Source organism: Siphateles boraxobius, unplaced genomic scaffold (genome assembly GCF_051911475.1).
Source record: "Siphateles boraxobius isolate OS27281-9 unplaced genomic scaffold, OSU_SipBor_1 146, whole genome shotgun sequence".
Taxonomy (NCBI): Eukaryota; Metazoa; Chordata; class Actinopteri; order Cypriniformes; family Leuciscidae; genus Siphateles; species Siphateles boraxobius.
This window is the reverse complement of record NW_027508751.1, coordinates 394,850-421,757: the sequence shown is the minus strand read 5'-3', so window position 1 is coordinate 421,757 and position 26,908 is coordinate 394,850. Positions and strand designations below refer to the sequence as shown.

Genomic DNA, 26,908 nt, shown 5'->3' with positions numbered 1-26,908 from the left:
TTCCAAGCTTTATAATGGCAGTGAATGGCTGATTCTCCCCCGAAGTCTACAAAAGTGCATCTATCCATCTTAAAAGTGGATGGATGGATGCACTTTTATGATGGACAGATGCACTTTTTTGTGCTTCAATCTGTTGGTTGCGATCTATTAATATAACTCAGATTGTATTCGTCTGAAAGAAGAAAGTCATATACACCTAGGATGGCTTGAGGGTGAGTAAATCATGGGGTAACTACTCCTTTAAACACAAAACTTATTTGTCATGTTTTGAGCTTAGGTCAGTATGGTGAGCGGAGGGACTCCGGGAACGTACAGTCGTCTGGACTCTGGGGGCGGAGCCAACGGGCCCGAGGGGGCGTCGCCGGGCGTGACCCGATCGCCAGGAATGACCAGCAAAGCGGACCGGCGCGCCGGGATCCACATCTCCGGACCTTTTTCCGTGACCGTCCCGCTTCATATCACATCTGGACTGGCTCTGGGTGTGTTACACGGCGGCTGGAACGAGAGAGAGCAAACCGTGGAGGAAGACGATGACGTTAAGAGCACCGATGGGAGCAAACATGATGATGTTCACGACGAGAGTAAAAGAGAAATCAGTGGTTGCCTAGAAGAAGGTCAGGTGGATTGTGGGAAGAATATGGCGGATATTAAGGAAGAAACTGTGCTAGAAGAAGGAGACGCACAGAACGACAAAGAAGATCAGAGTCTGAATCAAGAGTCGGTGAAGGAGAACGAAGAATATCCAATGCCAGAAGTCAAAGAGGAAGCCCCAGATGAGGATTACATGGGTAATATTCTGATTATAGTTCACTCAATTGTTTTCACAGTTTAGTTTTGCAGTGTTTTTATAGTAAAATGCAAAATATTGTTCTTCCTCAGGTTTTTTAAGTCTTAAAGTCCCCCTGTAGTCAATAATTTTATCTGTTAAAACTCATCTTTGATCACCAAAATTACATATTTAAACGTTTTTTCCTTTGAAAAAATATGTTCATGCCTTAAAATATCTTGAATGTAACTCGACACCTTTGCCTCATTTAGTATGCACGGTTCTATGAATATGCAAATGAACCCCGCCTCCACTCACTCACTCACTCAGAGATCCACTGGTTGACGATCACACGTTGATCTGATTGGTTACAAGGTAGTTTGTGACGTCAGAAACACCAGCGATTTCAAAGCGTGTTTTTGAGACTGTCTTTGGTTCACTGCAGTTTTAAGGAGAAAATACTCAGCAATGCTGTCGACTTATGAATTTACGCTAGGGTGACCACCATCAAACAAACCAAATGTGGGACGATTATAAGTTTGTGTGGGACAACGTGGGGCATGTTACCAAAACTAAAACATAATCTTAAACTGTTATATAATGTTTATAGCCTAGAAATCTAGAGGCACCCTAGCGGCAGCTAGGTTTGAATCCCTGCTACTTGAAAACAAAGAAGATGCTGCTGGCGAACAGCGGTCTTTCGAATCGGCTTTGGCCGCGACTCTGGATGACTTGAAGTTAAGAGAACGTCACTTAAGTCATTCTTAAAAAAGGAAGATGTGTTCGGAGTTTTGACGACTGGATACAGCAAAAGTTTAATATAGGCCTATCAACTAGCTCCGCTGGTGGAAAAACGCACGGGACTCACTCAGCCACAGCCGTTCGGTGCTCTGGTTGGTTGTAGCGCTGTCCTATTGCGTGCAGAGGGAATTTGAAAGACAACTGTTTGTCCTGCCCCTTGGATTGAATGCCAATTGGGAGTTCCCATACCTAACATCTTGCCAGGCTATAATGTTTATCCAACTTAATAAAAACATTTGTATTCTGCCTTACAGCTGATAAAAATACTTTGTTATTTAAAATAAAAAAAATAATTTATTCAAAAATAATAAATAAAATGCTTTCTTAAAAAGTCAAAAGAATGCATGCACGTTTTCTTAATATTATAATTAAAAACCAACAGACTGATGAAAATGCTGTGCGGTACAACGCAAAGCGGGACGGGTGGTCACCCTAATTTACACATGGTTTGTCTTAAAACATGTTAAAAATACCACATAGACATATAAACAACATTAAAAGCTGGATTTTTTTTCCACAAAGGGACTTTAAAGGGAACCTATTATGCCGCTTTTCACAAGATGTAAAATAAGTCTCTGATGTCCCCAGAGAGTGCCGAGAGTGTATGTGAAGGTTTAGCTCAAAATACCCCACAGCTCATTATTTACAGCATATTTAAATTGACACTTTTTGGGGCTCAGAAAAACATGCCGTTTTAGTGTGTATCCCTTTAAATGCAAAGTCTTATCCATAAACTCTCTCTCTCTCTCCCTTTCATTATCATCAACATACACAGTGAATTCCACAAAACACTCAATACAATATATACACACCTTTTCAGGGGGTGCTTAATGAACTGGTAAACTTTATATCCGATGAGCTGTAATAAAGTGCGTGCCCTCCCTTTTAATTTCTGCCGTGATCAGTAGCGTTAGGCCTATCGCACCTTAGACTGTAAGCTGGGTCACCGGAGACTGTAAGCTGAGTCACGACAGTTGGTACAGAATCATCCTCGAGTAACAACGAGACTGCTATGTTCATTCTTACATCTTATAACAAAACAAAAAGGGCGGGCCTGTGTACAGCTCACTCAGGGCGGAGCTATGCTAATACAGCAGTGTCCGTCAACAGTCGTGGGCGGTGCCTGTGCACAGCTCACTCAGGCCGGGTCTATGCTAATTCAGCAGTGTCCGTCAACAGTCGTGGGCGGGACCTGTGCACAGCTCACTCAGGGCGGAGCTATGCTAATACAGCAGTGTCAATCAACAGTCGTGGGCGGGGCCTGTGCACAGCTCACTCAGGGCGGGTCTATGCTAATACAGCAGTGTCCGCCAACAGTCGTGGGCGGGGCCTGTGCACAGCTCACTCAGGGCGGAGCTATGCTAATACAGCAGTGTCAATCAACAGTCGTGGGTGGTGCCTGTGCACAGCTCACTCAGGCCGGGTCTATGCTAATTCAGCAGTGTCCGTCAACAGTCGTGGGCGGGGCCTGTGCACAGCTCACTCAGGGTGGAGCTATGCTAATACGACAGTGTCCGTCAACAGCCGTGGGCGGGGCCTGTGCACGGCTGACTCAGGGCGGAGCTATGATAATACGACAGTGTCCGTCAACAGTCATGGGAGGGGCCTGTGCTAAGCTCACTCAGGGTGGAGCTATGCTAATACGACAGTGTCCGTCAACAGCCGTGGGCGGGGCCTGTGCACGGCTCACTCAGGGCGGAGCTATGATAATACGACAGTGTCCGTCAACAGTCATGGGAGGGGCCTGTGCTAAGCTCACTCAGGGCGGAGCTATGATAATACGCCAGTGTCCGTCAACAGGCCTGTGCAAAAGTACGTCATTGCCCCGAATCTAAAAACGGCTTGTTCTGAGACACTGCTTATGATTTATGGGGATTAAATAAAAAGCACTGGGTGGATTTTTAGCATTATAGGGTGGTTGTGTACACACACCGCCAACACACATTTATGTTCAAACACCATGTAAAAGTGAATTTTGCATAATAGGTGCCCTTTAAATAATTTCAAAATGGAAAGGAGATGTTGAGTCATCATTACGTGAAATAGTGTGTGATATAAAATGATGGCAGATGTAAATGGTTTTTCCCACAGAGATGAGAGGAAACCTCCTCCCAGCGCCGGTCAGTCCGCGCTTCTACGAGGACATGGAGTTTCCAGAACAGGACCTTCCGATGGATCTACAGGAGGCGTTTGGGTTCTTGGACTCGATGGACAACTGTGCTTCAAACCAGGTGTGTATACGTCTCATTGCTGCTTGTCCACGCTCTAGTGAGCATCTGCTGTCTACATGAGCAGCACAATTGCTCTCCATTGAATTCTGGGGTTTTACATATCGTAGAACATATTAATAAAAATCATCTGGTCTTTTACAGGTCTTAAAATTAGGTAAATACAACCTCAGATTAACTGGGCCGGTGCAACACCTTGATTATTTTCTTCTTCAGCCGTTCTGTTGAAGATTTTGTTAGTGTTCTTGGGATCATTGTTCTGTTGCATGTCACACTTTCAGTCAAGCTTTAGCTGTCGGACAGTCGGCCTCACATTTGACTCTTGAGTAGTGCTGTCAAAATGGCTGAAAAGCTAAATTCGAATTTCTTTCTTGAATATTAGCAAAATTCGAATTACACTATATTGCGAAAAGTTTTTGGGACGTCTGCCTTTACATACTCATGAACTTGAATGACATCCCATTCTTAATCTGTAGGGTTTAATATGGAGTTGCTCCACCCTTTGTAGTTATAACAGCTTCAACTCTTCTGGGAAGCCTTTCCACAAGGTTTAGGAGTGTGTTTATGGGAATTTTTGACCATTCTTCTAGAAGCCCATTAGTGAGGTCCGGCACTGATGTTGGATGAGAAGCTCTCAGTCTCCACTGTTATTCATCCCTAAGCTGTTATATAGGGTTGAGGTCAGGACTCTGTGCAGCCAGTCCAGTTCCTCCACACCAAACTCCTCATCCATGTGTTTATGGTCCTGCTTTGTGCACTGGAGCGCAGTCATGCTGGAACAGGAACATCCACAAACTCTTCCCACAAAGTTGGGAGCATGAAATTGTCTAAAATGTCTTAGTATGCTGAAGCATTAAGAGTTCCTATCACTGGAACTTAGAGGCCAAGCGTGAAAAACAACCCCTCACCACAACCCCCCCCTCCACCAAACAACACCACGCCACAACCCCCCCTCCACCAAACAACCCCACACCATAATCCCCCCTCCGCCAAACAACCCCACACCATAATCCCCCCTCCACCAAACCACCCCACACCATAATAACCCCTCCAACAAACAACCCCACGCCATAATCCCCCCTCCACCAAACAACCCCACACCATAATCCCCCTCCGACAAACAACCCCACACCATAACCCCCCCCCCACCAAACAACCCCACGCCATAATCCCCTCTCCACCAAACAACCCCACACCATAATCCCCCTCCACCAAACAACCCCACACCATAATCCCCCTGCACCAAACAACCCCACACCATAATCCCCCTCCACCAAACAACCCCACACCATAATCCCCCCTCTACCAAACAACCCCACACCATAATCCCCCTCCACCAAACAACCCCACACCATAATCCCCCCTCCACCAAACAACCCCACACCATAATCCCCCCTCCACCAAACAACCCCACACCATAACCCCCCCTCCACCAAACAACCCCACACCATAATCCCCCCTCCACCAAACAACCCCACACCATAATCCCCCCTCCACCAAACAACCCAACACCATAATCCCCCCTCCACCAAACAACCCCACACCATAATCCCCCCTCCACCAAACAACCCCACACCATAATCCCCCCTCCACCAAACAACCCCACACCATAACCCCCCTCCACCAAACAACCCCACACCATAATCCCCCCTCTACCAAACAACCCCACACCATAATCCCCCCTCCACCAAACAACCCCACGCCATAATCCCCCCTCCACCAAACAACCTCACACCATAATCCCCCCTCCACCAAACAACCTCACACCATAATCCCCCCTCCACCAAAAAACCTCACACCATAATCCCCCCTCCACCAAACAACCCCACACCATAATCCCCCCTCAACCAAACAACCCCACACCATAATCCCCCCTCCACCAAACAACCTCACACCATAATCCCCCCTCCACCAAACAACCCCACACCATAATCCCCCCTCCACCAAACAACCCCACACCATAACCCCCCCTCCACCAAACAACCTCACACCATAACTCCCCCTCCACCAAACAACCCCACACCATAATCCCCCCTCCACCAAACAACCTCACACCATAATCCCCCCTCCACCAAACAACCCCACACCATAATCCCCCCTCCACCAAACAACCCCACACCATAATCCCCCCTCCACCAAACAACCTCACACCATAATCCCCCCTCCACCAAACAACCCCACACCATAATCCCCCCTCTACCAAACAACCCCACACCATAATCCCCCCTCCACCAAACAACCCCACGCCATAATCCCCCCTCCACCAAACAACCTCACACCATAATCCCCCCTCCACCAAACAACCTCACACCATAATCCCCCCTCCACCAAACAACCTCACACCATAATCCCCCCTCCACCAAACAACCCCACACCATAATCCCCCCTCCACCAAACAACCCCACACCATACTCCCCCCTCCACCAAACAACCCCACACCATAATCCCCCCTCTACCAAACAACCCCACACCATATTCCCCCCTCCACCAAACAACCCCACACCATAATCCCCCCTCCACCAAACAACCCCACACCATAACCCCCCTCCACCAAACAACCCCACGCCATAATCCCCCCTCTACCAAACAACCCCACGCCATAATCCCCCCTCCACCAAACAACCCCACGCCATAATCCCCCCTCCACCAAACAACCTCACACCATAACTCCCCCTCCACCAAACAACCTCACACCATAATCCCCCCTCCACCAAACAACCTCACACCATAATCCCCCCTCCACCAAACAACCCCACACCATAATCCCCCCTCCACCAAACAACCCCATACCATAATCCCCCCTCCACCAAACAACCTCACACCATAATCCCCCCTCCACCAAACAACCCCACACCATAATCCCCCCTCCACCAAACAACCCCACACCATAATTCCCCCTCCACCAAACAACCCCACACCATAATCCCCCCTCCACCAAACAACCTCACACCATAATCCCCCCTCCACCAAACAACCCCACACCATAATCCCCCCTCCACCAAACAACCCCACACCATAATCCCCCCTCCACCAAACAACCTCACACCATAATCCCCCCTCTACCAAACAACCCCACACCATAATCCCCCCTCCACCAAACAACCCCACACCATAATCCCCCCTCCACCAAACAACCTCACACCATAATCCCCCCTCCACCAAACAACCCCACACCATAATCCCCCCTCCACCAAACAACCCCACACCATAATCCCCCCTCCACCAAACTACCTCACACCATAATCCCCCCTCCACCAAACAACCCCACACCATAATCCCCCCTCCACCAAACAACCCCACGCCATAATCTCCCCTCCACCAAACAACCCCACACCATAATCCCCCCTCTACCAAACAACCCCACACCATAATCCCCCCTCCACCAAACAACCTCACACCATAATCCCCCCTCCACCAAACAACCCCACACCATAATCTCCCCTCCACCAAACAACCTCACACCATAATCCCCCCTCCACCAAACAACCCCACACCATAATCCCCCCTCCACCAAACAACCCCACACCATAATCCCCCCTCCACCAAACAACCTCACATCATAATCCCCCCTCCACCAAACTTAACACTTGGCACAATGCAGTCGGGCAAGTACTGTTCTCCTGGCAACCGCCAACCGCCATGATGGTTGTTCATCTGAGGATGTATTTACCTAATTTTAAGACCTGCTAAGAACCAGTTAATATTTATTATGCTCTGATATGAAAAACCATGGAATTCAAAAGTGTCCTTTCTTTTTCACATTACTACGCACACATATATATTTACAGATTTGTATATTAGATGCGATTAATCGTGATTAATCGATTAGACAGCACTAATAATAAAATAATTGGTTTATTATTAATGATCATTTAATTTACATTATTAAAATATTATCATTAAAATAAGTTAGTCAATAATTAGTTAAAATGTGTAGTTTAATACTGTTGGCTTTTGTTTGAAACAGTGTTTATATTGTCTCGATGCTCCTCTTCCTGCATCTGACGTCGGTCTCGCTTTCTCTCTGTTTGCCAGGTTGAGTTTTCAGTCGAAGCACCTTGTTTTGAAACGGAATACGAGGAAGAGGAAGATCAAAACCAGGATAATCGGGCAGTTTCATCCTCATTGCAAAACTGCACTAATGACTCTGAAACACCGGCAGCCAAAATCAGCAGCCCGTCGTTCACACACAGGCTTATTCCTGGGAAATCACACAGTTTGCCTTATAAGTCCCGCCCCTTCCTACCAGCTCTGTCATTATCATCAGACGACGACTACAGCCCTGCTGATGATGATGATGATGATGATGATGATGAGTCTGATAAAGGCTCTGAATATGAGGACATGTTTTGTCACAGTCTCCCATCCAGTCGGTGTTTTCAGGGTCTCTCTTGGTCGGGTCCAGAAACCACCGTTGACGCTCCTACTTTCAGCAATGTAGAAGTTCACTGCAGTAACCAATCAGAATGCTTAGATTGGACGCAAAACATACTTCCTCCAGAGAACTGTAAAGATGCCGACCAATCGGAAGACGTGATTCCTACCGCTCCTACATTGACAGACAATAGTGAAAACACTTTTCATCTCAGTTCAGGTGTATTAAAGACGGATGAAAACAAGAAAGAAGAGGATGCTGGGAATGAGAAACACACATTGATGTAAGTACCTGAAGCATATGAGTTTATAATCTCTTCCGCTAGTCTCCATTTGTGTTTCAAGGTACAGAGACTTTTTATGTTGAGTTGGAACAACATAAAATGTGTAGTGCTTGTGTAATATTGGTTACACTTTACTTTAGGTGTCGTTGTTACAGTGTAATTATAAATTTTAGTACTGAGTAATATTATTTAACAACATGTACTTTCTATAGGGTTAGGGTAACCAGGATTAGGATTTGGTTGAGGTTTAGTTGCATGTAATGCATAATTGACTGTTATTACTATGGTAAGTACATGTAACTTGTAACAAGGATACTGTAAAATAAAGTGTTACTGTAATATTTTACACGTTTTGTTTGTGTACAGAAGGGAAGATGAAGCCAGTGACGAGGACACATATTTCGGACCGGACTCGATACCTTCTTCACCAGAGCCCGAAAAAACTGAGACCAATGAGCTTCCAGGTGCGGATGCTGCCGGTTACCATGGTAACAGTGAGGCGATGATCAATGAGCCCACTGTTGTCGACTGCATCTCACTGGCTCCTCAAGATCAACCATCGGAGAAAAAAACAGCGATTATGAGCGAGCGAGAGATTGAGGATGAGAAGAGTGAGGAAACAGAAGAGTTGAAAGAGTGTGAGAACAGCATCAACAAAACAGACACAGAGGAAGGAAAGTGTGACGATGATGAAGATGCAAAGACTGGATCAGTTGAAGAATCTAGTGATGAGAAAGAAGTGAGTGCGACTGAAAGGAAAGAAGATTTGGAAGGAAATTTCAAAAATTCAAAGGTTGAATCTGTAAAAGGAGAACAAGATGAAAGGGAAGAAGATTTAATGGAAAATAGTGGAGAATGTGAGGAAGAAGAGGAAAAAGCAAAGGATGCATCTGTAAAAGAAGGAGAACAAGATGAAAGAAAGGAAGATTTGGTGGAAAATAGTGGAGATTATAAGGAAGAAGAGGAAAAAGCAAAGGATGAATCTGTAAAAGAAGGAGAACAAGATGAAAGGGAAGAAGATTTAATGGAAAATAGTGGAAAATGTGAGGAAGAAGAGGAAAAAGCAAAGGATGCATCTGTAAAAGAAGGAGAACAAGATGAAAGGGAAGAAGATTTAATGGAAAATAGTGGAAAATGTGAGGAGGAAGAGGAAAAAGCAAAGGATGAATCTGTAAAAGAAGGAGAACAAGAAGAAAGGAAAGAAGATTTAATGGAAAATAGTGGAGAATGTGAGGAAGAGGAAAAAGCAAAGGATGAATCTGTAAAAGAAGGAGAACAAGAAGAAAGGAAAGAAGATTTGGTGGAAAATAGTGGAGAATGTGAGGAGGAAGAGGAAAAAGCAAAGGTTGAATCTGTAAAAGGAGAACAAGAAGAAAGGAAAGAAGATTTAATGGAAAATAGTGGAGAATGTGAGGAGGAAGAGGAAAAAGCAAAGGATGAACCTGTAAAAGAAGGAGAACAAGATGAAAGAAAGGAAGATTTGGTGGAAAGCCATGAACGAAACACTGAGGAGGATGTGAACGTAGAACCAGAAGGTTTTGTTGAGGTAAACATTGAGGAGATAGTTGAAGGAAAAGAAGGTGCAGAAGAGACTCAGCGTGAAGAAAACGAGAGCATCTCATCAACGGCTCCCAAACGTTTGGCAAATCAAGTCAAAGCGGTTCCCGCCGTCCCACCCAAACCTCAAAACTCAAAACTCACGGCCTTCGCGCTCAGAAAGCAGTTCGAGCACAGACACACACCGCTGGCGGACGGACAGCACGAGGATAAAGGAGTGGAGGAGCTGCTGAGCGATGAAGAGAAGCAGGAGGACGAGGGGCCGGGGAGTTGGGATGGAGTGGTGGACCGGAGGAAAGATCTGCACAGGGAAACGGAGGGGAAGAGGAACAGTGGCGTCAGCATGTGCTTTGATGAAGCCGTCGCTCGCGCCACGGTGAAGAGGAGCAGAGAGAGAGAAAACACGGACCGGCTATCCGGCGCTCACTGGGACAGAGACGGCAGGAAAGATGGGAAAACTGACTAACTAAAGCACATCATGTGGAGCTTGTTTCCAGAACGGATTAAAAATTGCATTTTGCAATTTGGACTTTATAACTCGCGAGTTTGGTAACACTTTATGTTACAGTGTTCTTATTACACGTGTTACATGTTGTTACTATAATATTATAATTAATAGCTATAAATTATACATAATTACATGGAACTAACCCTAAACCAAACCCTGATCCTAACCTGGTACGGTAACACTTTGTTACAGTTTCCTTGTTACACATGTTTCATATTGTTACTATAGTAATAACTGTAACACTTTACAATAAGGTTACGTGAGCTAATAATAAACTCAACTTCTATAGGATTTATTAATCTTTGTTTGTTAGTTTCAACATTTACTAATACATTATTAAAATCAAAAGTTGTATTAGTTAATGCACTGTGAACTAACATGAACAAACAATGAACAGCTGTATTTTTGTTAACAAATGTATTGCTCATGGTTAGTTCATGTTAGTTAATACATTAATGTTAACTAATGAACCTTATTGTAAAGTGTTACCATAAGAACTATAAATTATACATAATTACATGGAACTAACCCTAAACAAAACCCTCATCCTAACCTGATATGGTAACACTTTGTTACAGTTTCCTTGTTACACGTGTTACATGTTGTTACTATAGTAATAACTATAAATTATACGTAATCACATGCAACTAACCGTCATCCTAACCATTACTATAGTAAGTAAATGTACTTAGTTAATATTACTTAGTACTTATTTATAATTACAGTGTAACAGAGACGCCTTAAAATAAAGTGTAATTGCGAGTTTATATCTACGTCACAATTACCTTTTTTATTCTGTGACAGAAACAAGCTTCCATAACATGATTGTGTAGTGTAAAATATTATGTGCAAAGAAAGGAGTGTATGTACCAAAATCTTTTATACTCTTTAATATTCTGATATTCTTTTTCTATTTACTCATTTTCTTATGATAAAATATATAAATATATGGGGGTGAGACTATTTGTATAGCTTTTGTATCTCAAACCATTTCATAAATATTTTTTTTACATTCAAGTCTTCGTCTAAATCTCAGTATTCGTACAAAATAAACTCAGCCATCCTTATGAATATTAACGGTAACAGTAGTTTCATGAACTAACAATGATAAATTCTTCTAAAGCATTTATTAATCTTAGTTCATGTTAATTTGAACATTTACATTTTTAAGATCAAAATGTGTATGTTAACATTAGTTAATGCACTGTGAACTAACACAAACAAATGCTGTAGGAATACATTGATAGTTCATGTTAGATATTGTATTAACTAATGTTGACACATGAGATCTTATTGTAAAGTGTTACTATATTAACTGATTATCTGATGTCAGTGGTGTTCATTTTCACCCTTAATGGTTTAATGTTGTGATCATTGTGTTATAAATGCTAATGCATTCAAGGACAAATACATAAAGACCTAACACAAAAACTTAATTAAGAATAAGACAATCTGTATAGACAAGATATTGTTTATGTATTTTAATTTCTGTTGTTGTATACATTCAACATATATTGTATACATGCATTTCATTTCAATAAATTAGTATTTTCACTATAAATATATGTTTTGCTGTTTTTACTCATATTCAGATATATTTCAGGTTTCAGAATGGTAAGTCTGACCATCTCTAAAATTCGGCACAAAATGTTTATTATAAACAACAAAGTTGTCATGTGATGCAAGACTTGTACATCAAAAATAAATACTGATGTGTTAATGGTCAAATATTCACTCGAAGTAACTTCTACTCTGTTAAAAATCAATATTTAGGATTAAAACACTTTATTTTACAGATTCCTGGTTACATATGTAACATGTAGTTACCATAGTAATACCAGTAAATTATGCATAATTACATGCAACTAACTCTCAACCAAATCCTAACTCTATTGTATGGAGTTACTTAATTATACTCGGTACTTACATATATATTACACTGTAACAATGACGCCTTAAAATAAACTGTAACCCAAAACGTTTCAGTATATCGTGAAACACAAAGTTATTAATTCGGGTCAGTGCGTTTTTCTATGGCGCTTCTAAACTGGGTTTTAATGTATTGAAACGAAAGCATCCGACATCTATTGGTCCTTCAAACGGTGACGTCACCTCACTGGGAACTGGTCATCTCTTTTGTGAGATTTGTGTAAACATTGGTACATGCTCGAGTATTAACCCAGCGCGAGAAAACGCTCAGAATCACCATAGTCTTTATAAAAACACAATAGCCTTGTATTATTCGCCTTTAAGCGGCTCTAATGTCTGCGTCGGCTGATATCCACGCGACGCTCGCGTCGATCCTCGAGCGCTTCGCCAAATGCGCGCTGCTGGAGATGAGTCGCGCGGTGGAGCAGGAGATGACGCGCCGGAAGATGGAGGTCGAGACGCTGATGCTCAAACTGCAGTTTACCGAGAGCGAACTGCGATCAGCCCGACAGAACCAGTCGAACCTGCGCTCAGTGGGAACACAAGTCAACACCAGCGGACAGAGAGGTACTTCAGTTCACATATCACACTGTTTAAACTCAACATGATGCGGGACTCATCCCTGCCTTTTGCTCCTTTCAGTCTTTAACTTTTACTCCTTTCAGTCTTTAACAGAGTAACTTTTTTACTCTACTAAAGCATAAATATGTGCAGATGTTTAGGAAACATTCTGAGTTCACATACTCGTTTCTCTGAAAAACACTTCCACAGACAGTTATTTTACTTTGAAATGTGCGTTCCGTGTTGGAATGTCTGTTTTGTTTTGGTCTGTGTGACTCCGCCCACTGCCAGTTCACCCAATAGTCTTTCGAAACACAGGGTATTGTAGCCATGGAAACGAGTGAACAAACTGGGTCAGAGATTACAGAGTTCACACCACCCAAAAAGCCTCGGTATCCATCTAAAAATCTCTATGAATGAGAGCATATTAAAACGCGGATAAATCAACTTTCTCTAAATCTCCTCTGCGCTCTCATCATCTAATTTTCCATATTTCATTCCATACCCAGATTGCATACTATATCCGGGGCGCATCTGTGGCACATAAGGCTCAGATTTGGCAGCGGAAAAGGTCACATGGGCCACATCTGGCCCACATACATCAGGCTGGCTTTAGTGAGAGTTGTGGCTTGCAGTGTGTGGCCCAGATGTGCTCTCTTCCGCTGCCAAAACTGAGCCATAGAAGAGGCCCGGATGAAGGGTCAGATATCATTTGCTGACTGGGTATGCTTCGATTCATTATCATGTTACAACACTGAAAGGGTTCACCAAAAAATGAAAGTTCGTTCATATAATTACTCACCCTCATGTCGTTCCAAACAAAGACTTCTGTTCATCTTCAGAACACAAATGAAAGATGAAAAGAGATTTCTGTCCCTCCATTGACAGTCTATGCAACGACCACTTTGAACAGTTCATAATGAGATTGTAAAACTAATCCATGTGAATTGATCGGTTTAGATCAAACTTTCTAAAGAGACTCGATGGCTTTAAATGATGAACAGATTGAATTTAAGCTTTTATAAACAAATAAACATCCATCAACTCACACATTAGTTGTAAACGGAAGCTTAAACATGTTCCCTTGACGTGCGAGAACCAATGAGGTTCATTCTCGTGTTACGAAACACGTTTGAATAAATGATGACAGAGATTTCGTTTTCAAGCGAACTTTTCCTTTAAAGGTGCAGTAAGCGATTTGTGAGAAAGCGCCACAACACACTTTGTAGCCAATCAGCAATAAGGGGCGTGTCCACTCGTGATGGGGGGGTGTTTGTGAATTTGGGGGCGGAGCTATCAAGATGGTTAGAGGCGTTTGTTTTGGTGATTTCAGATTTCAACAGCATTTCTCAGAAATTGCTTAATGCACCTTTAACAATGCATTTTGTATTTCATGTTTTATCCATAATTATTCTCTTTTTTTCCTCATCAGAGATATGCAGGCTCATGCAGGAAGACGGAATCAAATCAGTTCAGATCAAAGAGGAACACATGGAGGACGAACAGTGGGACAGTGGACCGAGTAAAACACACTAACCATGCTTTCAAGATGCCAAATATAATTTTCTAATATACTTTCTCAATCATTTCATGCTTATTTGGATGATTGATTTCATCCCTAGTTTCTCCTGCTCTTTGCCCGTTGGGTCCAGAGGTGGAAGACCAGGATAGTTTCAGCACGGGAACAACAGGACCAGCTAGAGTTGGTCAGAGATCACTTCATATCAGGACTAGTTCAACTAACCAATCTTTAGAATTATGGGCCTCTCTGAATTATGAACTCTGTTCTTTGTTCGTCAATCTGTAGGTAGTGATTTTATGCTAACGAGTAAAATGAATCCCGGTGGAATGTGGAATTCACCGGTGTCCGAGGAATATCCAGTGAACTCCGGAGCCCTGAGTTTGGACGCTTCTCCTCTGGAAACAGGTGAGCGATTCGTCACAGGTGTGTCTCCGAACCGTCGGCACGTGGACGAACCGTACAGAACCGCTGCCGCTAACCACGCGCTTCCATCGGCCTCAGATCACAGACAAATGTAAATGGTAAATGGACTGCATTTATATAGCGCTTTAACAGACCCATGGCCACCAGAGCGCTTTACATATTGCCTCACATTCACTCATTCATACACCGACGGCGGTGTCAGCCATGCGGTTTTTCCCCTTTACATTTAAAATGAAGTGTTTTAATACATTTTGTGCTCTGATTAAGGCCCCAATATATACTTAGGGTGAAATCGAAGAACTTAAAGGGATAGTTCACCCAAAAATGTAAATTCTGTCAGTATTTACTCTCCCTCATGTTGTTCAACCCTGTAAGACCTTCGTTCATCTTCGCAACACGAATTAAGATATTTGTGATTAAATCTGAGAGCTGGATCACTCCTCCATAGGCTTCTAAGGGATTGAAACTTGTTCCCCGAAAAGTTATTAAAGACATCGTTAAAATAGTCCAAGTGACTACAGTGGCTCAATCTTAAAGGAGCCGTATGTAAGAAATTTATTGCAATTAATCATAAAATGGCCCTGATATGTCACTAGACATTAAGAAATCATGTTCATTTCAAATACTTATATCACTGACAACAGTCCGGCCAGGATATTGTCATTTAAAAAGTGAAGTTGCAGCCCTCAACTGATGTTGATGTTGTCATGTTGTGTTTTGGTCTGATGCGTCACCCTCCACCTATCTACCAATCAAGAAGTCAGTAGTGTTGCGGCATCCGGGTTGCCAGCTCTGCTAGTCACCACAGCTGCAGCTACAAACGTGTCGGAATCGGATTAAAAAAATGTCTAACGTTGCGAATCCAAAAAAAAACTCGTTATGAATCCGAAATACTTCGTGACAAAGTCCGAAATAAAACAAGGATCTGTATAGGAGATGCCTTTGAAAGATGGAGACGGCTGAAAACGTAGAAGTATTTGAAGACAGACGCCAACGTTGCTAATTTTCCCCTGGACAGGTAAGATTCATCTATGTTTGGCTCACTTGTACTTGAATCAGGCTGAAACAAGTGGGAGCAGTACAAGTGCTAGCTCAAAATAAACATTCTCTACCTTTTGGGCTATGCACTAAGTTAGTGTTGGTTTTGGAAGCACTAGGCGCAATTCCACGGTAAAATAACTTGTTCTAACGTCCATAACACCAATGAAAAGCACATTGTAGCCTATGATGTGAATAATTTGTCCCACTTGGAGCGTTTTGTAGCCTACTTGTTTATAATGCAAGTTCTACAGCCAAAACACCGCTCTACAGTAATTTGAAAGTGATTGCAGTACCAGTTTTGGCCACAATCTTACATACGGCTCCTTTAAGTTTAGGAGAATATACGACGAGAATACTTTTTGTGCGCAAAAAAACCCCAAAATAATGACTTCATTTCAACTATTGATTTCCTTCTCTGTGGGCGTCGAGTCAGTTAGCGTAGTGTGATAGCGTAGCGCTACGTCGGCTCACTATTGGCCGACGCTGGTCATGTGTGTGATGATGCGTGTGACGTACAACACAGAAGCGCTGCGCTGTTACACTAGTGAACTCACTCGAGGCCCACAGAGAAGGAAATCAATAGTTGAAATAAAGTAGTTATTTTAGTTTGTTTTTGCGCACAAAAAGTATTCTCGTCGCTTGATAAACTTAAGATTGAGCCACTGTAGTCACTTGGACTATTTTAACGATGTCTTTAATAACTTTTCGGGGAACAAGTTTCAATCCCTTAGAAGTCTATGGAGGAGTGATCCAGCTCTCAGATTTAATCACAAATATCTTAATTCGTGTTCCGAAGATGAACGAAGGTCTTACGGGGTTGAACAACATGAGGGAGAGTAAATACTGACAGAGTTTACATTTTTGGGTGAACTAACCCTTTAATTTCAAACAAAATCAAGCCAATACAAAGTTTGTTTGGAGTGTCTTTCGAGCTTGCCAAAGAAATCTTTCTGACTCCGGCTGGGAAACACGTCTGATCTCCCATTGGTCCGTGTGGTGATGATGTAACAGGTGGGCGTGGCTCTGAGGCTCCGCCCTCTTCATTTCTCCTGTTCAGTCGGTCGAGGTCAGATGAACATGAACACGCTGAGAGACGCTTTATAATAGAGACTAAAGCTGACACTCTTCTTCATGTTTAATACTGTAAAACTGATGATTTAAAGCGATCTATTGTAGAAAGTGCTGTATGATCAGATGCTTTCTTTGCTGCCGTTTTCACATATTTGCTGTGCATTTATTTTATTTTTGAGAGTAAAGCGCTCAAACAGCAGTGTTGGGGTATTCGCTAACAGTAAAACATTATTTCGTACATCTTTTCACCTCAAGGCTATTCTTGCTAAGTTGGTGAGTGAATTTTCTCTAAGTTCGGACAAGTTACATCTGTGAATAAAGTAAAATTAAACAGAATTACAAGAGTAGCAGGTAAAATCATGGGATCCAAGCAAAAGTCAGTCGATCAATTATATGAAATTGCTGTTCAGAGAAAAGCTTTGACTATAACAAGAGACACAACACACCCTTTGAATCATATTTTTGAATTATTACCATCTCGGCGTCATTATAGAACACCAAAAGCAATACATAAACGAACTTTTGTATCAAATGCAACAAGTCTTTTGAATAAGGGGTCTGAAATGTGAATATTTTAAGCTTTTATATTGTGTATTGTTAATTGTTTAGTGATTGTATGGCGAGACCAAAGACCAATTTTCAGTTAAGGCTGAACAATAAAGTACAACAAATGAAGAATGAAAGATCTTTACCATGAGTATATCAGGGCCTTTAGACAATCTACACAAGTATGAGACCTAGGATTCATAATAAATTGATTCATATTAGTTGTGTTGGCAGGAAACATGTTCCACATTGTCAGATTTGTGGACACTGAAGAGGTGGAGGTTGTGCCTGCGTTCTGGGTGAAGAACGGCGTGTGTTCGTGGCCTCCGTACATGGATGAAGGCGTTCAGAGAGCGAGCGAGAGTTCGGAGCCGCCCCACGAGTCCTGGTCTGCCTATAAGGTTAAAATCATGTATACTGCAAGTATGTACAAATCCTTCTATCAAAATCCATTTCATTTGAATGCTTTTCTTACTTAGTATTTTTGTCTCGTTTCCAGTCCAAATATCTAAAAAGTCTTAAATCAAGACGCATTTACTAAAGTAGTAAAATGCCATAATATATTATGTCTTGTTTTCTGGGTAAATGAATCAAAATTAAGTGATTTGTGCTTAAAACAAGCAAAATTATCTGGCAATGAGGTAAGAAAAATAATCTTGTTTCTGTTTGAATTAAGATTACGTGATTGGCAGATAATTTAGCTCAACATCTCACTTAATTTCGATGAATTCCCCTGGAAAACAGGACATAATACCTTGTTATTTTTACTCATCTAGTAAATGCTTCTTGATTTAATAATTTTTTTATATTTTGACTGGAAACAAGACACAAATTCTAAGTAAGAAAAGCATTTTCACAGTGTAACTGCAGTAAACAAATGTGTACGTATTTTGATTTTGTAATCCTGTCGTTAATAGAGACTTACAGTGAAGCGATGCGAAAGCTTCCTCTTGTGGAACAGCAGAATGATCTCCGGTTACAGGACGGGACTGGCTCCCCGAGGCCACTCAAACAGAAAATAAAGTAGGATTGTCTATTTTATGTGTGTAAATCTGTCTAAAAGGTCTGTGTATCACATTTACATGCAATTATATAAGGCGATATTTACCTCATACAATCTCAATACTTCCACGCTCATAATTGTAGTGAAATATGTGGTGAATGCCAGTTTTAATCACAGTAAATGGCATGTAAACACTGTAATGGCATCTACTCCGCTCTGACCATGTGACAAACACATCTTAGGGTGCTGAAGAAACCGAGTTCATGTTGTGCAGCATTAATATAAAAAAGATTATGTTCTTCCTCAGTGTTTCTGTCTTGTTTTCCAGCACAAATATCTAAGGATTCTTAAATGAAGATTAGAGATGCACCGATATGAACATTTTGGCTGATACCGATAATGTTTTATATTTGAAAGCCGATAACCGATATATTGGCCGATAAATCTAAATCCAAATTGTTATATAATTTTTGAGAGCCTGATTACAAAAACAAAAGTCTCACCATTAAAAGCCACAACTTTAAAATGATGTTCTCAGTATAATTTTATGTAGCCAATATGACGTCACATGTTGCACTTTACTGTATTTTCCTTTTCTAAATGATTTTAATCATATTTCAAGAAATTCCAAACCATCATGTTGAACAGCGCGCATCTGAAGTAAACAATCCATTATTTCTCGCTTTAATATATCGGCCAAATTCTCTCATCACACCGATAACCAAAACATTAAAAATTAACATATATCGGCCGATACCGATATATCATGCATCCCTAATCCCTAAAGCAAAATGAATGAAGATATTAAGTCTTGTTTAATGAAAAAAAATTAAAATGAAGTGAGTTTGAGCTTAAAACTCACAAGAACAAATATCTGCCAATGGAGTCAGAAAAATAATCTTGTTTTCTCTTTGAATTAAGATTATTTTTCTGACTATCGGCAGATATTTATTCTCGTTTTAATCACAAACAGCCAGTAATATATCTTGATTTAAGATATCTTTTAGATATCTGTGCTGGAAAACAAAACAGAAACACTGCATGAGGACTTGCTATATGAACAAACACACATATTTCACTGAATATTATGGATGTACCACCCTAACTTAATAATTATCCGATTTCTAGACGAAACAGACGGCTTCTGGATGAATACGACGCTGATTTGGAGGCCGTCGCGCCCCAAAACACTAATTTACCACAAGCCCCTCAAATACAACCTCCATGCAAAAAAACTATTTTATCAGCTTCTGAGCCGAGTCGAGCCCCGGCCCCGGTCCGGCCCCCAACAGGCCCGAGTGAAACCTCAACGCCACCCGTGTTGGAGTGGCATCATGTGACTCTCGGGTCGTCGTCTTCATGCCAAGCGATTGAGCTTCCCGAGCCGTGGCCCGAGAGAACCACACCGGACCCACAGTCTCCAGAACCGGCGACTCCATCACTGTGGCATCAGGAGACGAGCCTCTCGTGCTGCGATCCCTTCATCAGATGTAAGAAGCAAATGTTGAGTGTAAAGGCCATTCACACCGATAATGTTCTGTTTATTATACGCCTGTCGCTTTAAATGCTCGAGCGCTGTCAGTGTTTTATCATTCATCATCTGGACAAATGATTCCAACTGTATTGTTCACTGTTGTGCTGTGGACTTTCTTATTCTTTTACAATTTTAGAACAATATCTTAATTGTTATAGTTAACAATAAAGTGTGAACAGGCCTTAAAGTCCCCCTGTAGTCAATCATTTTATCCCTTAAAACTCATCTTTGATCACCAAAATGACATATTTAAACGTTTTTAATTCTTCATGCCTTAAAATATCTTGAATGTAACTCGACACCCTTGCCTTATTTAGTATGTGTGTTTCTATGAATATGCAAATGAGCCCCGCCTCCACTCACTCACTCAGCCCAGAGATCCACTCGTTGACGATCACACGTTGATCTGATTGGTTACAAGGTAGTTTGTGACGTCAGAAACACCAGCGATTTCAAAGCGTGTTTTTGAGACTGTCTTTGGTTCACTGCAGTTTTAAGGAGAAAATACTCAGCAATGCTGTCGACTTATGAATTTACACATGGTTTGTGTTAAAGCATATTAAAAACACCACATAGACATATAAACAACATTAAAAGCTGGATTTTTACCACAGGGGGATTTTAAAGTCACCATGAAATGTAAGTTGTGCTGGTCATTTCTCCGCTATTCTGTTGTATATTCGAGTGAAACGCTTCTGGAACAAGAACAAATATGGGCGGGGCTTAATTGTGTCCATGAGGAATTGATTGGATGGTTGTGGTTTGCTATTGGTGGATCTCATGTGAGTGACAAGTTGCCCCGCCCACATCATCAGAGAAGAGAAGAGATGCTGCAAGAGGAACTTATTCTGATTCAAGATTACCAAAACAATAATGATGATGTGCACCTATAAATCATTTAGAATAAACACACGCTGCAAAATTCAATAAAAAAAAATTGTCAAGTTTGAGTTCATGGGGACTTTAAGTGTGAGACTCGTATTGAACTGTACAATTCCTGTGTTTAATGTTTCAGCGCTTCTTCACGATCTGACCACTAAACAGGAGATTGTTATTGGGCAGCAGATGAGCTTAATAAGGATGGTTCAGGATCTGCAACCACACGGTGTGCGGGAAAACTCAGACGCCGACTGTTTAAATCAAAGACGCTTTCCCATCGAAGACCTGAGGTCGTTATCCGCCCTGGAGAACCAGCTGCGATCCTGTCCCGAGACCCGAAGGAAAGTGGTGGGTGACTCTCATTTATGCTTATTTACGTAAGCTGTATTATTCGCCATTCAGCACTAGTCTCGAGTACATTATTGCTTTTATTAAACGGTTACACACAATACAAATATTAAAGCCAAAAAATATGTATCAGTGCAACTTTCATCAAGTAAAATCTCTAAAATCCTTCCTTCCGCTGGAAAAAATAGTCCCTGACCGTTAACAGCTCCAGAAGTTATTATTTCACCTTTAGATGGCGACAAAGACTGTCTTATGAGTGAGTCAGTCCGTAGAGAAGACTTTTATATTGAAAGGACTGAAACTTGTTGTGATCACAGAGAAGCAAGACGCAACTGATAAATGACTAGCGTGTCACGGGAAAACCCCAAAAGGACAAGATATCGCAGCAAGTTTTTTTATTAGGAATAATAAAAGCTTAAGGAAAATGCTTTATCTGCTGTAAATGCAGGAACAGTCGTTTACTCGATCTCTCACAATACTCTACAATCTTCAATGAACAATACCAGTGAGAACATATGTTTGCGTTGCTAAGAGTGGTTGCTAGGGGTGTTGTGTAGTGATACGTAGAACCGTTGGGTGTAGCGGTCAAAGCCGTGTGTTATCGTGAATAAAACACAGCTATTGACCAATCAGAATCAAGGACTGGAACTTACCGTTTTATAAATGCGTTTATCATGTTGTTCCAAACTCATAAGACTTTCTAGCACAAATTAAGATATTTGTAATGAAATCGGAGACATTTCTGTCCATCCATTAAAAGTCTAATCACTGCTTCAAAACATTCATAAAGAGGCTGTACAGTAAATATATGAATCGAGCGGTTTAATACCGAAGAGACATTTATTTTATAACCTCTTTATGAACATCCTGTTATGCTCACTTAAAGGTTCATAAATTTTAGAATACGTTTACATCATTTAATGTTACAAAACGAATGTTTTTTCTACTTAAGTTACATTGTTAGTAACATCGGCACCTGTTTTCATCCTCTGTCTGAACTCTCGGTTTTAGAGTTTCATTAAAACCCGCCTTCTGAAAAGTGTAGTCTGCTCTGATTGGCCGGCCCCAGTGTGTTGTGATTGGTCTACTGCTTAGAGCGTGTGGAAAACGTAACGCTGATCTACTATTTAAGCTTATTATTATTATTCTTAGCAAAAATTTGTTTTCTTAGAGCTTTAAAGCCACAACCACCAAACTCAGACTGTTCTGACTCAGTCGCTGTATCTTTTCTCTAACTTACGATTTTTGTTAAACGGACAATCAAATCTATGAAAAGTCCCAGCCTTTCAATTAGGGGGTGAAAACTAAAACTTAAAAAGACTTAATAGAGTATTTAAGCTGTCTATCACTAGCAAAGCTTAATGACTATCCTAGGACAGCATGTTAAAACATGGAAGCAACATGTTAATTCATGCTAAAATATGCTAATCATGCTAACAACATACTAATTTATGCTAGCAACATGCTAACAAAATGCTAAAACATGTTAGCAACATTCTAATTTATGTTAAAATGTGTTAAAACATGTTAGCAACATGCTTATTAAATGTTATCAATGTGTTAAAACCGGTAAATTCATACTAGCAAAATGCAAATTCATGCTAACTCATGTTAGTAATGTGTTAAAACATGTTAGCAAAAGATGTTAATTCATGCTAGCAATATCTTTCTCTTTCCTTTTCACTAAATTTAAAACTTTCATACGTCTTTGTCAAGTTTGTCAAGCTCTCAAGTTCGTTATTTTAAATGTATGCCGATCATGTGACAAGAACCAACAAATCAGCTTCAAACTTTCCATAACAACACTAAAAGCTCAGCCAGAAACACACATCTTTTTCTTTCTCTTCTCCATAAATAAATCTAGTAGCAGAGCCACTGCAAGGGTTTTTCTTGGCAGACTTTGTAGTGTAATTTGCCACAATATCAGTATCACTTAGAAAATCATGTTTTAGTGTTTTGGTTAAATGGCATTCAGACCATGTGTTTTGCCTACGGCACAATAAGAGGTGTTTATAATCTCTCCAGGTGGATGAGCTGGGGCTGTTGGGCGGAGTGGACGTGAAGGACACGGTGTGGCGAATAATGAAGCAGGCCATCAAAAATGACTTGGCCAAAACTGTGAACTGGAGAGGTGTGAACGGGAAAACATCTTTCCAAAGTTTAGAGTTTAAAAACGTTGTGATTGGTAAGTGCTTTCAAGGTAAATCTTCTTCCAGATGTTGTGGCGTCTCTCTGTATAATGGTGCGTTTCCAGTGTTTAAAGGAGTCGTTCACTTCAGAATTAAAGTTTCCTGATAGTTTCCTGTCCTCCACGTCATCCGAGATGTTCATGTGTTTCTTTCTTCAGTCTAAATGAAGGTTTTTGAGGAAAACACTCCAGGATTTTCTCCATATAGTGACTTCAATGAAGGTCCAAATGTGAGTTTCAGTGCAGCTTCAAAGTCTCGACACGATCCAGCCGAGGAATAAGAGTCTGATCTATACAAACCAGCGCACATTTAATAACAATAATAAACATTTATATACTTTATAATCACTAATGCTGGTCTCGCACGAGCTGTGATCAGCACACATTACGTGATCAGGTTGAAAGGTCAAGCTTGACGTAGGCGTAAGAACAGATCTAGTGTTTATAAAGCAAACGAGCAAAGACTGAGTCAAACGCCATTTACAAAAAACAAACAAATAAGAGCTAAAACAACGATGTCGGACGATTTTGAAGTTGGCAACAAAAGATTTACCTTACTCTCTACATTTCTGAACCGGAACACGCTTGACCTTTCAACCTGATAACGTGTCGCATCACAGCTCGTGCGAGACCAGCATTAGTGATTATAAAGTATATAAATGTTTATTATTGTTATTAAATGTGCGCTGGTTTGTCTAGATCAGACTCTTATTCCTCGGCTGGATCGTGTCGAGACTTTGAAGCTGCACTGAAACTCACATTTGGACCTTCATTGAAGTCACTATATGGAGAAAATCCTGGAGTGTTTTCCTCAAAAACCTTCATTTCTTTCCCACTGAAGACAGAAACACATGAACATCTCGGATGACGTGGAGGAGAGTAAACTATCTGGAAACTTTAATTCTGAAGGGAACGACTCCTTTAACGGTCTCGTACTAACAGACTGAGAAATATTTTCTTTCGCAGAGCTGTAGCCTCTATAACTCCTATATAATAATTGTGTTTACACTGTTTGAGTATTCTGAATATCACAATTTATTTGTATCAGTTTTCTTTTAACTATTCTTTAATCAGTTTTTCATTAGTTCAGCACTTTAAGAACTTAAATAGCTTGTCTCGTTTTGACGTGTCTTGACCATATTCTATGTCTATTTATCCTTTTTATATATTATTGGATTAATTCATTGAAATTTGTTGTTCTTCGTCATTTTAATGTTTGTCGGAATTGTTTTTTTTTTATGCTGCAAACTGGATTGTGTCACAGAGAATTTCGTTGTGACTGTAACGATGTCAATAAAGAAGTCTAAGAACTCTGTCAATGTCAAGTCGAGTCTCCTTCATTTCTACAGCGCTTTAACAATATAGAGTTTCACAGCAGCTTTACAGTGATAATAGGAGATTACAGTAACAGAGATTGTACAGCAGATCTAGAATAAAGTTATTGTCCAGATAAAGTTAGTTTTGATTGATTCACTTCCGTTGTAAAGATCATTAGTTATTAGCTTAGCGGCCGCTAACACACACCGTTTTTACCGAATATAGAAAACTTTTAATGTGTTCTGGACGTTGATTTGCACGATAACAGTGTTTGGTGCTCGAGAACGCAAATCTTTAAACAGGATCCAAGCATTGAATAATTTTGGGCTATCTCCTCGTAAACTTCAAAAAGGTGAACCTGTGAGAACGCTGACATTACGTGTTCAGTCTATAGTTATGCGCGTTTGAATATATACAGTATATGTGCTCAGGCGTGTAGTGTTTCTTTTTCTGACTGACATCAACCATTTTTGTGTGTGTGTGTGTGTGTGTGTGTGTGTGTGTGTGTGTGTGTGTGTGTGTGTGTGTGTGTGTGTGTGTGTGTGTGTGTGTGTGTGTGTGTGCAGAGGCTGTGAGGAGAAACCCCACGTGTGCCCAGATCACGGAGCTGGAGGTGGAGAAGGCCATCATCCGCTGGTTTCATCTGGCCGGCGACCGCGAGGGCGGACGGAAGAAGAGAACGCCGCTGCAAGACGTCGGTGTGGAGAACTGAGCAAAACATGCTTTTCATCAGTATCTTTACATTTCTATTGTTTTGCTTTTAATTTTGCCTGTACATATTTGCACATCCATCAATATATTTTATATGTCATTAGTCTTTTATATTCATTTACCCTATGCAATGTAACGTTACATATTCAAGTGCATCTTTATAGTTTGAAATATTTATTGCATGTTTTTTTGTGTGTGCCTATTTATTTGTTGCCTTCGTTTTATTGTCTTATTGTACTGTTGGTGTCTCATATTTTCATATTCTGTTTCCTTCCGCATCAACTGCCACAGAATTAAACATTTTAAAAGATATTTGTGACTTTTTATCTTAAAATTGCAAGTACATCAAATATAAAGTCAGAATTGCGTGATATATTCTCGTAATTCTGACTTTTTTACTCAGAATTGCACGTTTATATCACGCGATTCTGAGATAAAAAGTCAGAATTATGAGATTAACAGTCGCAATTACCTTTTTTATTTTTTATTCTGTGGTGGAAACAAGCTTCCATAAAACTATTTACGCTTTGCATCTCCACATCTAGAAGTATAGATTTTATTTTTCATTTATCACTTATTTACCACATTTTTTCATTAGTTTCTGTTATTTGTACAACTTTATACACTACAACTTTTAAATTTACATATAATTATACATTCTATTGTTTTATTGTTACTATTTATTCTAATTTTATCTTATGTTTATCTGACACATTTTAACATCGTGTTTTATTTGTGCTGTTACCTGGTTAAGGTTTGAGCATTTTTGTTAGTTTTGTCTGCATTAATAAAATGGATTAAACTTTGCATTTGCTAGTTTCTGTAGTTTTTTTTCCACCATCTTCTTCAGTTATACATTTTACAATACATCAATATTATATAGCAATTGCAATTCTGGCACTTTTTTTGGGGCCAGTTGCTGATTTCGTTATTTATTTTCAAATAGGAAATGAAATGGTAAAAAAATATGCAGAACACCAGCGTTCATTTTTTGGGAGCATACAAAAACATTTTGACTCATTTCCGGGTTTCTCGGAAGTGGCCGTAGTCATAGTTGGGTAAACTTCTATAGCGGTGAATGAGAGACTACATTAAATTATATATATATATATATATATATTGTGTGTGTGCCTTCCAATTTGCTCAAATATCAAAAAGAAAAACCCACAATATTGTTTTCACAACTTTCAAAATGAGAAAAAATACAGAAAGATTGAGAACGACAGTTATTTTATCCTCAAGATTTTACCGTCGCTCCCTCACAGCAGCGTTAACTAGTTTTTTTGTAATTCGATGCAAAGGTAATATAATACATAA

General features: G+C 40.7%; 2 protein-coding genes across 3 annotated transcripts in view; both read left to right on the top strand.

The window, feature by feature from the left end:
- Positions 1-12,079, top strand: part of LOC143738510 (uncharacterized) — a 71,885-nt gene extending 59,806 nt beyond the window's left edge. For both annotated transcript variants that reach the window (XM_077230492.1, XM_077230493.1), the window contains exons 12-15: positions 278-788; positions 3,659-3,798; positions 7,831-8,453; positions 8,820-12,079. In XM_077230492.1, coding sequence (XP_077086607.1) covers positions 278-788; positions 3,659-3,798; positions 7,831-8,453; positions 8,820-10,476 — 2,931 coding nt within the window. In that variant the 3' untranslated portion in view covers positions 10,477-12,079. The remainder of the gene's footprint in view (positions 1-277; positions 789-3,658; positions 3,799-7,830; positions 8,454-8,819) is intronic.
- A 466-nt stretch (positions 12,080-12,545) lies between these two features.
- LOC143738519 (uncharacterized) lies at positions 12,546-26,400 on the top strand. Its single transcript, XM_077230502.1, has 10 exons — positions 12,546-13,014; positions 14,441-14,530; positions 14,631-14,714; positions 14,816-14,935; positions 17,846-18,034; positions 18,529-18,634; positions 19,743-20,104; positions 21,164-21,375; positions 23,401-23,560; positions 25,447-26,400. Exons 1-10 carry the CDS (start codon positions 12,780-12,782, stop codon positions 25,590-25,592), a joined length of 1,704 nt encoding a protein of 567 aa, XP_077086617.1. The 5' UTR covers positions 12,546-12,779; the 3' UTR covers positions 25,593-26,400.
- The last annotated feature ends 508 nt before the right edge of the window (positions 26,401-26,908 follow it).

Excerpts from the sequence above, each read along its gene's own strand:
- LOC143738519 (XM_077230502.1), top strand. The coding sequence starts at position 12,780 with ATGTCTGCGTCGGCTGATATCCACGCGACGCTCGCGTCGATCCTCGAG. Across the intron at positions 14,531-14,630 it reads ACAGTGGGACAGTGGACCGA|TTTCTCCTGCTCTTTGCCCG; the intron begins GTAAAACACACT and ends TTTCATCCCTAG. Across the intron at positions 18,035-18,528 it reads TAAAATCATGTATACTGCAA|AGACTTACAGTGAAGCGATG; the intron begins GTATGTACAAAT and ends TGTCGTTAATAG.